Source organism: Tiliqua scincoides, chromosome 6, assembly GCF_035046505.1.
Source record: "Tiliqua scincoides isolate rTilSci1 chromosome 6, rTilSci1.hap2, whole genome shotgun sequence".
Lineage (NCBI taxonomy): Eukaryota > Metazoa > Chordata > Lepidosauria > Squamata > Scincidae > Tiliqua > Tiliqua scincoides.
This window is the reverse complement of record NC_089826.1, coordinates 10725481-10738569: the sequence shown is the minus strand read 5'-3', so window position 1 is coordinate 10738569 and position 13089 is coordinate 10725481. Positions and strand designations below refer to the sequence as shown.

Here is a 13089-nt window from a genome sequence, read left to right as displayed (position 1 = left end):
AGGACAAAGAGCTGGTAACTTAAGCAAAAAAGAATGGCGATTTGGAGGCTTCTGAGTCACCAGGATAAGTCGATTATAGTATAGGGAGGAGCCCAGATTTTTAAAATGCAAGCTTGCTCTGATCTAGTTTGATTCTTCCTTTAGTAAGTATATTTAAGGACATTTTTTCTTTGGTAATAAGGGCAACAAAACCCAGTTTCTTCTTGAAAGCTAACGGTTATTTTAGTTCCTCATTAAATGGCATCACTATCAAGAACGTAGCATCTTCAATTTGGAAAAATAATTGTTGAATATATTAATATATATATTAATAGATAACCAACCTCATCTGCATGGTTTAGGGTGGGTAGCAACCTTTAAGCGCAATCTGATTTAAGAAAATTAAAATATTGATTAGAAATCTGCATATTTAAAAAGATGGATTTTTTTATTCATTTATTAAAAAAAAAATACATGGCTAAAATAATCCCTTCTCTTTCTTTGTCTAAATGCTTATTGAAATTAAAAATACCTTGCATCATTGCTGACAGAGATTCAAGCTTTAGTAAACCTACAGAGTAATCAGCGTGCAAACCTGCGAAGTGTCCTCTGCGGAGAATTCTTTGTTTGTTTATATTTAAACCATTTATTCTTTACCATCCCAAAAAGGCTCATGATGGCTCACAACCTCACAAAATAGAACAAAACCACAGCTCTTGAACATACGAATACAAATGAGGAGCAAGACCCAGTCTAAATTATCCCACAACAGAAGCACTCAACTGCAGTACCAAAGTTCAAGCAGTTCTTAGCATCCAAAGGCTTCCTTGACTGGTCACTGCATATTCACTAAAGAGCCAGAAGGGGAGAAATACCATCAAACCACTTGAGAAAATCATTCCACAGCCCTGGGACCACCCTAGCTGCAGATAATTTCTCTTTATAGCTTATCATCCCTTTATGTCTGTTTACTTCAAAGGAAGAGGCTGTAACTCAGTAATAATGCTCCTGCTTTCTATGCAAAAGGTCCCAGGTTCAATACCAGGCATCCACAGATAGAGACCCCCCATCTGAAACCAGGAGCCATTCAGTGTAGATGGTGCCGAGTTAGAGGGACTAGTGGTATGACTCATTATAAGCAGCTTTCTATGTTACTTGAAAGTTTCTTGAACTTGCTTCAAAGAATTACTTGGGAGTGCAGCCTTCATGAAGCAATAAGAGCAGGGAACTTCATACACTTATGGTATTACTATGAGAGTGGCAGATGTATTGAAAGAGGCAGAGTTTTATGAATGTTGGGTACAAATATGACATGGTTATAACTTTTCTTCCACTTAGTTGTGATATTTCGCTGATATTTGTTGTAAACATTTTTTTCAGGTTCAAAACTTAGTACACAGTCCTTTAGAAAGCTGCTACAGCAATCTCCATCTTGAATTCAACAAGGGTATCCAAAGCCTGCTGTTGTCATTAGTTGGATTAAAGGTAATCTTTTGTGTGTGCTTTAAATGTTGTTGTCTTTATGAGCAGATTGTTTGAAAGAAAGGAGGTTTCAGATGGAATAATAAATGATTAAATTTTGTTTCATTTCTCCAGATCTCATATTTTTCCCCCAGTCCTTGGTCTGACTTCATATAATGTTTGTTTTTTGTTATAGATGGCAACAAACCCTGAGGAGATTTATCAGTTTATGTGTGGGACTTTGTTTAGTATCCAGCAGCAGCTTCTACCTAAAGAAGAGAGTCTGTGGGATGTAACTGTAGAGGTGTTGCAATGGTTAAAACAAAGCGGGCTCCTAAAAGAGAGAGCAAACGGTCACATTGATCAAAATGGTCAGCATAATCTAGAAATCACTCCATTGGGTCAAGCCACTTACAAAGGTAAGACATCTATCTATACCAGACATGGGTAGGCTTCAGCACGAAGTAATGCAGAATCTACTTTGAATTTTTTGTTTTACTGAAACTCTGATAACCTCTGAATCAAAGTAGGCTGTGCTATATCTATTATGTGAGGATATTTGGGGCTTTAATTGGCAACTGTTCCCACTAAAAGAAGCAAACGGACTCTTTAATGGTCTGGAAAGGCATCGGTATCAATGAGCCTTTGAGACTCTTCCAACATGCTTGCACACTGAACTGCTGCAACTAATATCCTCAGAGCATGAGAGGAAAGGACTATTGTGTGTTATATTTTTTTGCTTTCAAATACATTTCAGGTTCTGTTGATTTGGCATATTGTAATACAGTCTATAAGAACTTGAAGAAAGGGCTTGAGGGGCTAATTCTTGAAAGCTGCCTTCACTTACTCTACCTGACAATGCCTTATGATATGATTTCTCAGTGTATCCCAAATTGGATGATCTATCTGAAACAGGTAAGTGTGTGTTTTTAATTATATTCTCCAATAAGGAATTTTGAGACAAGAGAAGAGGATGTCTTCCTCATCAGCCATGCTGGACTGGCGGAAGCTCTTTCTGGCACCAATCAACTTGAAGGTGCAGCAGCCATCTTGAACGATCATTGCAAGCTGACATCTCCTTTTCCTCCCTCTGTACCTGCAACAGAGTTTCCTATGTCATGGACTTTCAGAATGACTACTGTGCCTTCAGGTGGTTTGGCTTTGGTTTTTCAGCCATTCTATTGAAATTGATGATGATCTGTTTAATAAGTGTTCCTTTTTGACAGTGATTGATATTGCAGCCTTTTCATCCTCTAGCTTTATGGAAGGAAATGTAAAAGTAAGCCTACCGTAGGTATAGTACCTCATTACAGAAACTACAGCCATTTCTTTGATATCTCACATTGTCTAAATAAAATTAAAAGTATCTGCAGCAACAATAAACGTGGAGAATCTTCAGGCACAATCTATCCTAAAAGGATGTCAGTTTGCACAGAAGGGATCCTTGGAACTCAGTACAGCCCTGTTCAAACCCCTTCAGCATACATGACTAAATGTCCATCAACATCAGATCTACTGTTGGGAGAGGCTTTTGTAAATGTAAAATCCTACTGTTCTCAGTAATACTGTGAGATGATGAACATGAGTAGGCTGCTGTTGAGCCCTGTGTCAGTTTCCTGTGTCAGTCTGTGGAGGGATGGATCATGCCTACTGTTGATCCATTCTGATCATGATTCAGATCATGATTCTGTTTTTAAAAGAAGTCTTAAATGTAGATCTGAATCCATTCTGTTTTTTAGTACAGCTGCTTAAGTCCAGGAGAACAACAAGTAGCGGCCCTTGTTGGAGTGCCAGAAAACTTTATTACCAAGAAAGCTTCTGGACAGGTCATCAAGAAGGTAAAAGGAAATTATATCTAATATGAGGTGTCTTAAAGTAACATGGGGAGAAAATACACATTAACAATTCTCCGTTATTACTGTGACCGCAGTCTTAGAACCTTTTCTCACAGCTGTAATAGTTAAATTCTTTTTAAAGGTTTAAAAAGAAACCCTTCACTCTTTTCCTCTTCACATTTTTTTTACTTCTGCCTTTTAATCTTTAAATCTTTGATTATTTAAATCTACTTACATTACATTTAATTACATAGAGGTTATTTTGTTTTAAGTGTTCAGAGTGCTTTACAATATACGTATATTGTTGTAAGGATGGATCCCTCAGAGTGGTGGTTTCAGAGTAGTTTCTCAGGGCCCTTAGACCAGACCAGCCCAGCCCATAAATGATGACAAATAGAATTCAGTATATCAGACTGACGTTTGATATTAGTCATAATATGAAGTACCAACTGACTGGAAAATAACTTTCCCACTAAGTTTTATTGTTACAACATAGAGGTAACTTGTATGTAAAATTCTTAATATCTGTGTTGATGGCTCTTAGACACATGTTGCCATCAAGCTACTGTCTTTTGTCCTTCCATATATTTATTACCTTATTACCCGTTTTGTCCTTCCATATTTTATCTTTCCATAATGATTAATGTGGAATTAATTTTGGATTAATTAATACTGTAACTGTATTCTACTGGTTCAGAGAAATTGAAACACTCAAAACATTTTTCTATTAGATTGCAAGTTTAGCTGCTAATTAAATTTGATATTTTCTTAGGATGTGGACAGTAGCACTGTCTGTAGACTGTACTTGTCCCTTGTTCTTCACGCCTTGTTAAAAGAGAACAATATATGGGATGTAGCAGAAAAATTTAACTTATCACGAGGATTTATTCAAACTCTTCTTAATTCTACTGCTTCATTCTCCTCTTCAGTTCTACATTTCTGTGAGGTAATGTATGGTGACTGAATATTTGATTGGTGGAACACAAAAACTTCATCCATGAACTTAAAAAAAAATCAGATTTTTTCCTGCAATTTCCCTTCGTGATTCTTGAACGTAACAGAGTAGTATTTTTCAAAAAGTAGTTCACTTTCATCACATTCTGTTTTACTTAACTCACAAACATAGAATCTTTGAACTGAGAATAAAAGCAGGTTCACCATGTCCTTCTGATTTTGTTTTCATATATGTTCCAGTATCAAACCTGTTCAGAAATTATTTGGTGTCAGTGCAATTCTTAGAAGCAAAGAATGTGTTGATCTTGGCTGCTGCTGTTGTTACCACCTCACTAATTTTAAATGTCATTTGTGTCATATGTCTCCTTAGTTTTTCAATACCTTCTTGTGCTAGCAAAAGGATATTATGCAAGGTTGTTGCATAAAGAAAGTTACTTCTGTTCCAGTTCTTGCATTAGCAGTAGATGTCATTCAACAGATTGCACAAGCTGGTAGCACAAGCTGAAAAGTTCCTCTTCTGCTAGTGGTTACACAGTGTTGCAGATCACCACCACTAAAACTCCTTCCATGAGCATCACTGTGAATGCCAACCTTGAACTTTAAATTAGTAATTGGCAGTTAATTAAAACTGATGCATAATATTCCATCTTCTAGAAATGTAGCAAAATTTGGTAGAAAATTTCCATACCAAATCAGCCAGTACAATGTTAGTTTAGTTAACGATACAAAAAGATGGCTGCCATCTAGCAGAATCTCAGCTCAATTTTAGCCTTAGTGGCAACGCGGGAGGTTTTTTCTTCTCCCAAGTTATTTTAACTAGCTGAAGATCCTGCTGACAACATTGATACTGGTTATTTTGCCGCTTTGGAGTGCCTACTTCTGTGGATTGATTTGGATTGAAAACATGGGCAGGAGAAAGAAAAGGCAGCGAGCTGGCAGCGGTTCCCCTCCGAAGGTCTCTAAACAACTCAGACTGGACCAAATAACATCTTGGAACGAGACCATAAGTGTTACTCCCAACCCTGCTTCATCTAATAACTCGAGCTGTCTAGAGGCTGAAATTGATTTGGAGGGGGAAGAACATAACAGCATACCATGTTTGGGAAACATGGGTCCTGCCCTGAAGCGATCTCAGTAAATGTTTATGCTCATGAGAGTGCACTGGGAGATAAGGACCTAACTCACAGAGACCAAGAGGAACAGGTGGACCTTGAACCAAGCAATACTTCCATCTTAACTCTTTTGGGAGATCACTCCCTTGTTGCGGCTAGAACAGTTTTGGCAATCTTTCGGGAACTTAAGTTTATATCCTCCCAAATTGATAAACTACAAAAGAAGCTGCAGGAGCAATCAGCCCCAAGACCCAAGGGCAGTTTTCCAGCAACAACTTGAGCTTATAACCACACGCAGATAATGTCCAAGGACGCCTCTGTCTCTGCGAAAGAATCTAGGATCAAACCTGTGTCTTTGCTTAAAACTGCTGGCTCTCACTCACGCTGTTTCCAAGCAAACCAAATTCTCTTGGAGGTTGGCAGAGTGCCAGTAAATTATGGAAAATGGAGGGACAGGTTCTGTGTAAAAATATCCTCAAGTAAACTTTTATGTATGGATCTTAATCAGATTGGCATGATAAGTGCCCAATGGTTAAGTAGTCCTGCATGTAGAGTCAGACTCCTTCTGTCCTTTGACACCTCTACAATTCCCCTGACTCTGTTTCGAATGAGAAGGTTTCTCAGCACATTCAAAATAACAGTGAAGAGAGTCTTCTCTGATTTCTCTGACTAATCAAGAGCTGCTGCCCTCCTCCACACATAGCTCCAAGCCTCTGACCACTGTATCATCCTCCATCCCTGCACAAAGTGATTCTTGGCTGCCTGCCCAGACAGCTGATAAGACTGCAGCAACATCCCCCTCGAATGAGCAGACAAACTCTCCAAATATAATATAGTCCAAATATAATAAAGAACACTACTGAAAGGGACTCTGCTACCTTGCAAAGCCTAACCCTCTGCCTAGAAACTGCCTTAACTGAACTGAATCGCAATTCCAACCTGCGGTATCCAGGGACTGACAAAGACATATGTGGAAAGCTTTCGCAACCCGCTCTGTCAGAGTCCCATCTGATGTATACGTTTGCCACACGGCAGGAACAAATGAGGGAGACTGAACTTAAGTCAGTAAGCTGTCCTTTGGATGTTGATGAAACAGCTGATGCCATTGTGGGCACAATGCCTGGAAATCCTAGGAAAGACCTTTCATCACAGCTCAATGCTACTGAGCTTGATATTATGGAAATTGCTGAAGAATCCAATAACTCAAGGAATTTGGCAGATGGGTCTGTTTCTCCAGACTTTCTTTCATCCATAGAGCTGACTGCTAAAAGAGTTTCAAGCACCTCTGCGGGTCTGAACCAACGACCCCCCGCAACACTAAATGACCAACTGGTCAGGATGGACCATATGGGTTCACCTTCAATAAGGTGCCCTAAGAGGGTCATTAACTCAACTACAGAACCACAGGATGAGATGCCCGACATAGATATGGAATGCGCCAGGAAACATCCTTCAGAGAACTCTGTGCTCAGCTCCGAGGAGATTGCAAGTACTGGTGATGTTCCCCAGCGTCCACCTAACGACCCTCCACAAACTATGATGTCTCCTCGGAAAACTGGCTCTCTCAGCAGCAATACAAGCTCCCAGTCAATAGATCTATCGCTGTACCTGGACATTGATGAGGACACATTGACCAGGGAGGCCCTGGAGGCTTTCAGATTTCTTCCCCGATGGGAACAACTAAGGATGGTCAAGAAATTGGAGATGGTATGGCAAGAACTAACGGACATTATATTGATCCCTTGCGGCTCTGCATCATCTAAGAGCTTACCTCCTTCATGAGACCATACAACTTCTGTTCCAGATGCAGCCCCGCCTCAGAGGCGATCCATCCAGGCAGAGATTCATCAGGAGCCTCCAGCTGGAGGTAGTTTGTCCTCCTCTCTAGGTCTATCATCTGTCAACATGGCTCAGATCTCTGAGCCTATGGAACTGCCTTTGAATAATCTGGACTCACCATATACAGAGACCATTGTCAGTGGCCCTTGCCAATCAATGGTAGTGTTGGAGAAAGCAGCGGCGGAGACATGTAATTCTCTTCCACCAACTAAACAACAGACAGTATTTGCTAATCTAGAGGAAGCTGCAGCACAACTACCACAGCTGTCATCAGAGGATATTCAATCTAGCCAATTGGTGCAGATACCTTCTACACCTGATTGCACTCATCCTCTCCCAGTAACCAAAACAACCCCAGAAGGGGCAAAGCTGCTGAACAACCTAGATGCTAAGTCAAGACTGTCTGAGGACACTACCCCTGAAAAAGGGACACGACATTCTCTTATAAGAAATCAGAGGGATCCAGATACTCAAATTCTCTCAACTTCAACTTCATTAGATTGACTTCCACCTACCCGCTCCCAGAGCATTCCACGGGGCCAGCTGAAAATCCTTTCTTGGAATATCTTAGGTTGGTTTGCAAAGACTCGTGGAAAAGAGCTAGATACTGTTTTAAGAGACCGAGACATTATTTTACTGCAGGAAACTTGGGCAATTAGACCTATTGAGTTTGATGGGTTTCTGTCTATATCTTTACCTGCACGGAAGAATGCAGTAAATGGCCGCCCAGTTGGAGGCCTTGCCATATTAGTGAAACCTGCTTTCAAACATGAATTGCTGTTTATGGCTGACAGTTTTTGCAAAATACAAGCGATCAAGGTAAAGCTAATGCCCCAAAGCATAATGATAATTTATATATATATATATATATATATATATATATATATATATATATATATATATATATATATATATATGCCTCCTTTAAAAGATAAATCTGCTACTGAAAAGCAATGGCTATATCTTAGTGGTATAATTAATGACCTGACTGGTAAATTTCCCTCTTATAAGATTCTGATCGCAGGAGATTTCAATTCCAGGGTGGGGCACAAGTCTGACATCTTTCATCAACTTTGGGGCTTACCTACTGACACGATATTGCCAGAGACCTGTCTATTCGAAAGGCAATCGAAAGATAGAATAATTAATGCTGCGGGGCTGCTTCTAGCCATATTTTGTATCACTTATGGCCTTACTTGGCTAAATGGCTTAGACGCATTGGGGGATAATGGAGAATTCACTTACATTTCATCTAGAGGTGCAAGTGTTATTGATTATATCTTGGTTCCTCCTCAACTCCTTCCCCAGATAGCAAACTTTTGTGTTGGATACCCTCAGTCTAGTGACCATCTTCCTCTGTTGTGTGATTTAGACTATCTCCCAAATCATTATCATAACACTAACATCCAGGAGGAAGAAGGTTACCCAAATGTAACAAAAAGAATTAAATGGGACCCAGACTCTAAGAACTCATTTTGTGCCTGGATACAAGCAAAGGAAATCCCTCTATTGTCCACTCTGGATCAACCAGGGATTGTCCACTTTTTCGAGGACTTAATATCTACTCTCTTGAAAGTATTAGGTAAGATCCCCTCATCCCGAAGAGTTGAGACTGGGCGAGATGACTCTAAGACTGATCAGATCTGCTTATCTCTGAAAACTGCCGTTCGCAGCACTTACAAAAAATTTAGGGACACTAACAGTAAAACACTTTTATGTCAATATTTTGAGCTGACTGCCCACCTGAAGGAAGCTGTCAGAGTTTCGATCCATTGTATAGCAGAAGCAAGATGGTCACTACTAATTAACGCTGTTAGATCAAAAAATGCTAAGAGTTTTTGGCAAATTATATCAGGTTGTTTTCACAAAGAGTCAATTGGTACTACCGCAATCCCTGCCAAACTGTGGGAATCGCACTTTAAATCAAGTTTTTTTAATGAATCCAAATAGTCCTCTGCTGTTCAGGCATCCATCCCGCCAGACCTCCCAGACTGGCCTGCTGTCTCAGTGGATGAGATCATTTCAATTATTAACCAGCTAAAACAGGGTAAAGCAGCTGGCCCAGATGGAATTCCCTCAGACATCTATAAAGCAGCACCAGACTGGTGGGCACCAATTATTGCGGAACTATTCACGAGAATCAATAAATTTGGAGTAATTCCAGAATCCTGGACCAGATCAATCTTGGTCCCTATTTTCAAAAAAGGAAATAAGAACCTTCCCTCTGGCTACAGGCCAATAAGCCTTTTGGATGTTGCAGGGAAAATGTACGCATCCCACTTACTGAAAAAACTTTCTTCCTGGATATTTGATTATAACATCATAGGTCCAGAGCAAGCAGGTTTCAGACCAAACAAGTCCACAGTCGACCACTGTGTGATACTGTCCCATTTAATTTTTAAACAGGTGACTCAAAAGAAATCTCGACTCTATGTGGCATTCCTGGATTTAAAGGCTGCCTTTGACTCTATTGATAGGGACAGACTCTGGGAAAAACTTGAGAAGATGGGACTTGACAAAAGATTATTAGAACTAATTCGTGTCCTACACCTAAACACCTCCTGTCAAGTGAAATTATCCCCACAAGGTGACCTTTCAGCTCCAATCCCGATCAACAAGGGGGTCAAGCAGGGTTGTGTTCTGGCACCCACTTTGTTCATCCTTCTCATCAATGATTTGGCTCCCATCTTATCAAAGCTTGACTTGCATTGCCCCAAACTAGGATCGGTGGACGTCCCTTTACTTTTATATGCCTAATAAAGGTTGACTTGACTTTTATATGCTGACGACATGGCTCTGATCTCACGTATAAAAATAGGCTTACGGAGACTGATCAAAGCCTGCATTGGATATCTTACAACAAAGTCTTTGCAGCTAAACTAAAATTGTGGTATTTGGGAACTCATGGAAACCACAATCTTGGCTTTTCAGTGGAAAATTAATACAGCAGGTCAAGTACCTTGGTCTTCGATTTCATTACAAGCATTCCTGGTCCTCTCATCGATCAATTGCAATTAATTCATCCAAACCAGTGGTTCAAGCCATAACTCGCTTTTCTTCTCCTGGGGCAACCGGTTTGTACCAGCTGCTTTGCAAGCTTTTATTGCTAAAGTCATTCCACAAATTTTATATGGCATCCCAGTATGGATGCCGGCATTAAATAACACAATTGAAAGGGTTCAATCCAAATTTCTTTACAAAATTCTCGGCTTACCGCATTGCGTTCCCTACGCAGCACTCTGTCTGGAATCAGGTCAATACAGGCTGGAGTTACATGCATGGTCCAGTTTTTTAAAATACTGGGCCAAAGTCTTTTTTAGGGCTGATCACGACTTGTTGCTAAAGGGGCTGTTGACTGATTCAATGTTATCCCCTTGCCTAGTTCTATTTTATAAAAAAACCCAACAGATGGGCCTTGAGGTCGATCTACAAGGAGCTCCCTCTCCTGAGGTTATCACCAGACTTGTGAAAACCAGACTATATGATATGGAAAGGCAAGAGATTCTAAGTGCAGCACAGAAAAAATGTTCCCCTCTGAATTTTCATCTTAAAATTACAAGTGGGCAACAACCAAAATATCTGTCCCTCCTGGTGCACCCCCTGGAGAGAAGGGCCTTTACCTTGGCACGTTGTAACGTGACCCCCTCTAATGAATTACATGGCAGATTTAGAAATGCCTCCTGGAAAGATCGTTTATGTAGCTGCAATTTAGGTGAAGTAGAAACATCCACACACGTTATGTTGCACTGTCCCAGATGGCAAGCACTAAGACAGCAATTTCTCTCTCCCTTGCTCCATGCTAAAACAGGGCATTCTGTGAAAGCTATGATTCAATTCCTTTTAGCAGGTGATGTAGAGCAAACAACCCTCTCAGTCGCACAGTCCCTAAATTTGAGTAATTTGAATCGAGCCAAGCTTTCTGTAGCAAGTAATCACTGAGTACATTACATCTTTGGCAATATCTGCAGAGTAACTGATTGTTTTTGTTTTTTTTAAAATATTATATGTTTGTATGTAAAATGTATTGTACGTTTGTATCTGTGTGTACACGTAGGTGTGCACATATACATATATCTGTGTATTACTTAGGTTTATATTCTCTCTACGGTTTCCGTACAGAGTCTTCACCTACCAAATGTTTATGCCTAATAAAGGTTGACATGACTTGACTTGACTAGTTAACATTTTTTAATTGTTAAATAATAAGATAATAATTAAATTGTCTTCTAGTTAGCATTGTCACAATCAGAAGATACGTATGTGCATCCTGTGGGAGATGCAGTCATGGAGTCCTTTTTGTTCCTTTACCTTGGGGCATTGCAGCTGCTTTGGTGCTGAAAAGTTGGATAGGATTGGGCCCTTAATTTTGTCATAGAGGAGAAAGGGCAGCAAAGAATGATGGGAATAATTGAAATAAGCAACTTTCTTATTGTATTGATAGAGTAATTTGGATATTGTACATAACTTCTGTTTTATCTAGGTAGAACTAAAAGAATACATTAAAATACAAGACAGCATCTATGAAGTTGATAGCAAAGCAGAAAATGGCTTTGCATTTTCTCGTCTCCTTGATTTCAAGGTAATGTGCATGTGTGAAGCTTTTCTTTTTTGTGGATAATTTTAGTATTTAGTTAGAGGCAATTATGTTACTGTTTTCCAGGAATAGATTCTTCCTTATGCAGGTCACAAATGGGAAAATATTAAGACCATAAGTCACAAGTAAATAAGCATGTATTTAGCTTTTTTCTGTTGTAATTTATAGGACTATCTGCAGAGAAATGCTTTGCTTTATGTTACCAGCATTGGCTAAATAACTTTGACTCTAGTATTCAGGTGCAAGATGGGGAAGAAGCAGGTGTAGTTCTTATTTCTTCTTTTATTTATGTGATTCAAAGCACTGAAGCACCTATATGAAGTCGAAGTTTAAAGAACAAATTTATAACTTTTCATTATAGCTTGTCAAATATATTGAAGCTTTGTCTGGATATCTGACGATTGAGGCATAAGATTTAATTCAGGCTTGTAATAAACCTGTGTAATTTTTCAGTATTCTAGCAGTCTACAGAATACAGACCCTGACCACCTTATTGCACTGATGACAGAAGTTATTCCAAAGTACTCCTGCCTTGTCTTTTGCCCCACTAAGAAGAACTGTGAAAATGTAGCAGAAATGATATGCAAGTACTTGAACAGGTATGTTTTCTGATTGCAGTCCAGTTGCTAAATTAGCCTTCCCCTATTAGCCTTCCCCTGTTAGCCTTTCCCCTACCAAACCATATTTGTTGCAGCAATTGCATCCTGTCTTAAGGATCTAGAACCACATGCTCTGTATGGTCGTATCTTTTCCATGGCTGACTTAGCTAAATAGAACACTAGCTGTTTATGGAGTTACCCCTGGGGGCTGGGGGCCAAGAATAGGCCCTCAGTTTGGCTGTACTTGTCGTAAGAGGCGACTAAACAGCCACCGGGTAGATGGGACTCGTCAGCCTAGGAAGGCAGCTCATCTAAGAGAAGGAAACTCTGATCCCAAACCTCCACTGCCTTGTGGCTACATCCAGTTCTGGAAAAGGCTTCAGGAGTCAACCTCGAGGCAAAATCAGGAGCCGGAGTCCCTTAGGCAGTTCATGGCTGAACACAGTCACGTTCTGGCAACTCCTGCGACGCCGCTGGAACCAACCGTATTGGCTTCTGCCTTTCCATTGGACCATTCCAGCGACGTGGAGAGGGGGGATTTGCTGCATGGGTAACAGCCTATCCTCCATACCTTCTTTACCCAGGCTTCGTGCACTGGAGAGGACACTCCAACTTCGCCATACGGCGTCGGCACAACACGGGAAGCAGCAGTTTACCGGTTATAAGTCTTTGCTCGATTGGCGTAGAGCATGACGCCAGGGGCTGCTTCCGACGGT

At 40.2% G+C, this 13089-nt stretch overlaps 1 protein-coding gene across 1 annotated transcript; it reads left to right on the top strand.

Annotated features, from left to right (window-relative positions):
* The first annotated feature begins 1379 nt into the window (after positions 1-1379).
* Positions 1380-12487, top strand: LOC136655694 (helicase POLQ-like). The gene is made up of 8 exons (XM_066632294.1): positions 1380-1464; positions 1637-1859; positions 2198-2355; positions 3180-3278; positions 4048-4221; positions 11661-11759; positions 12228-12373; positions 12469-12487. Exons 2-8 carry the CDS (start codon positions 1637-1639, stop codon positions 12485-12487), a joined length of 918 nt encoding a protein of 305 aa, XP_066488391.1. The 5' UTR covers positions 1380-1464.
* The last annotated feature ends 602 nt before the right edge of the window (positions 12488-13089 follow it).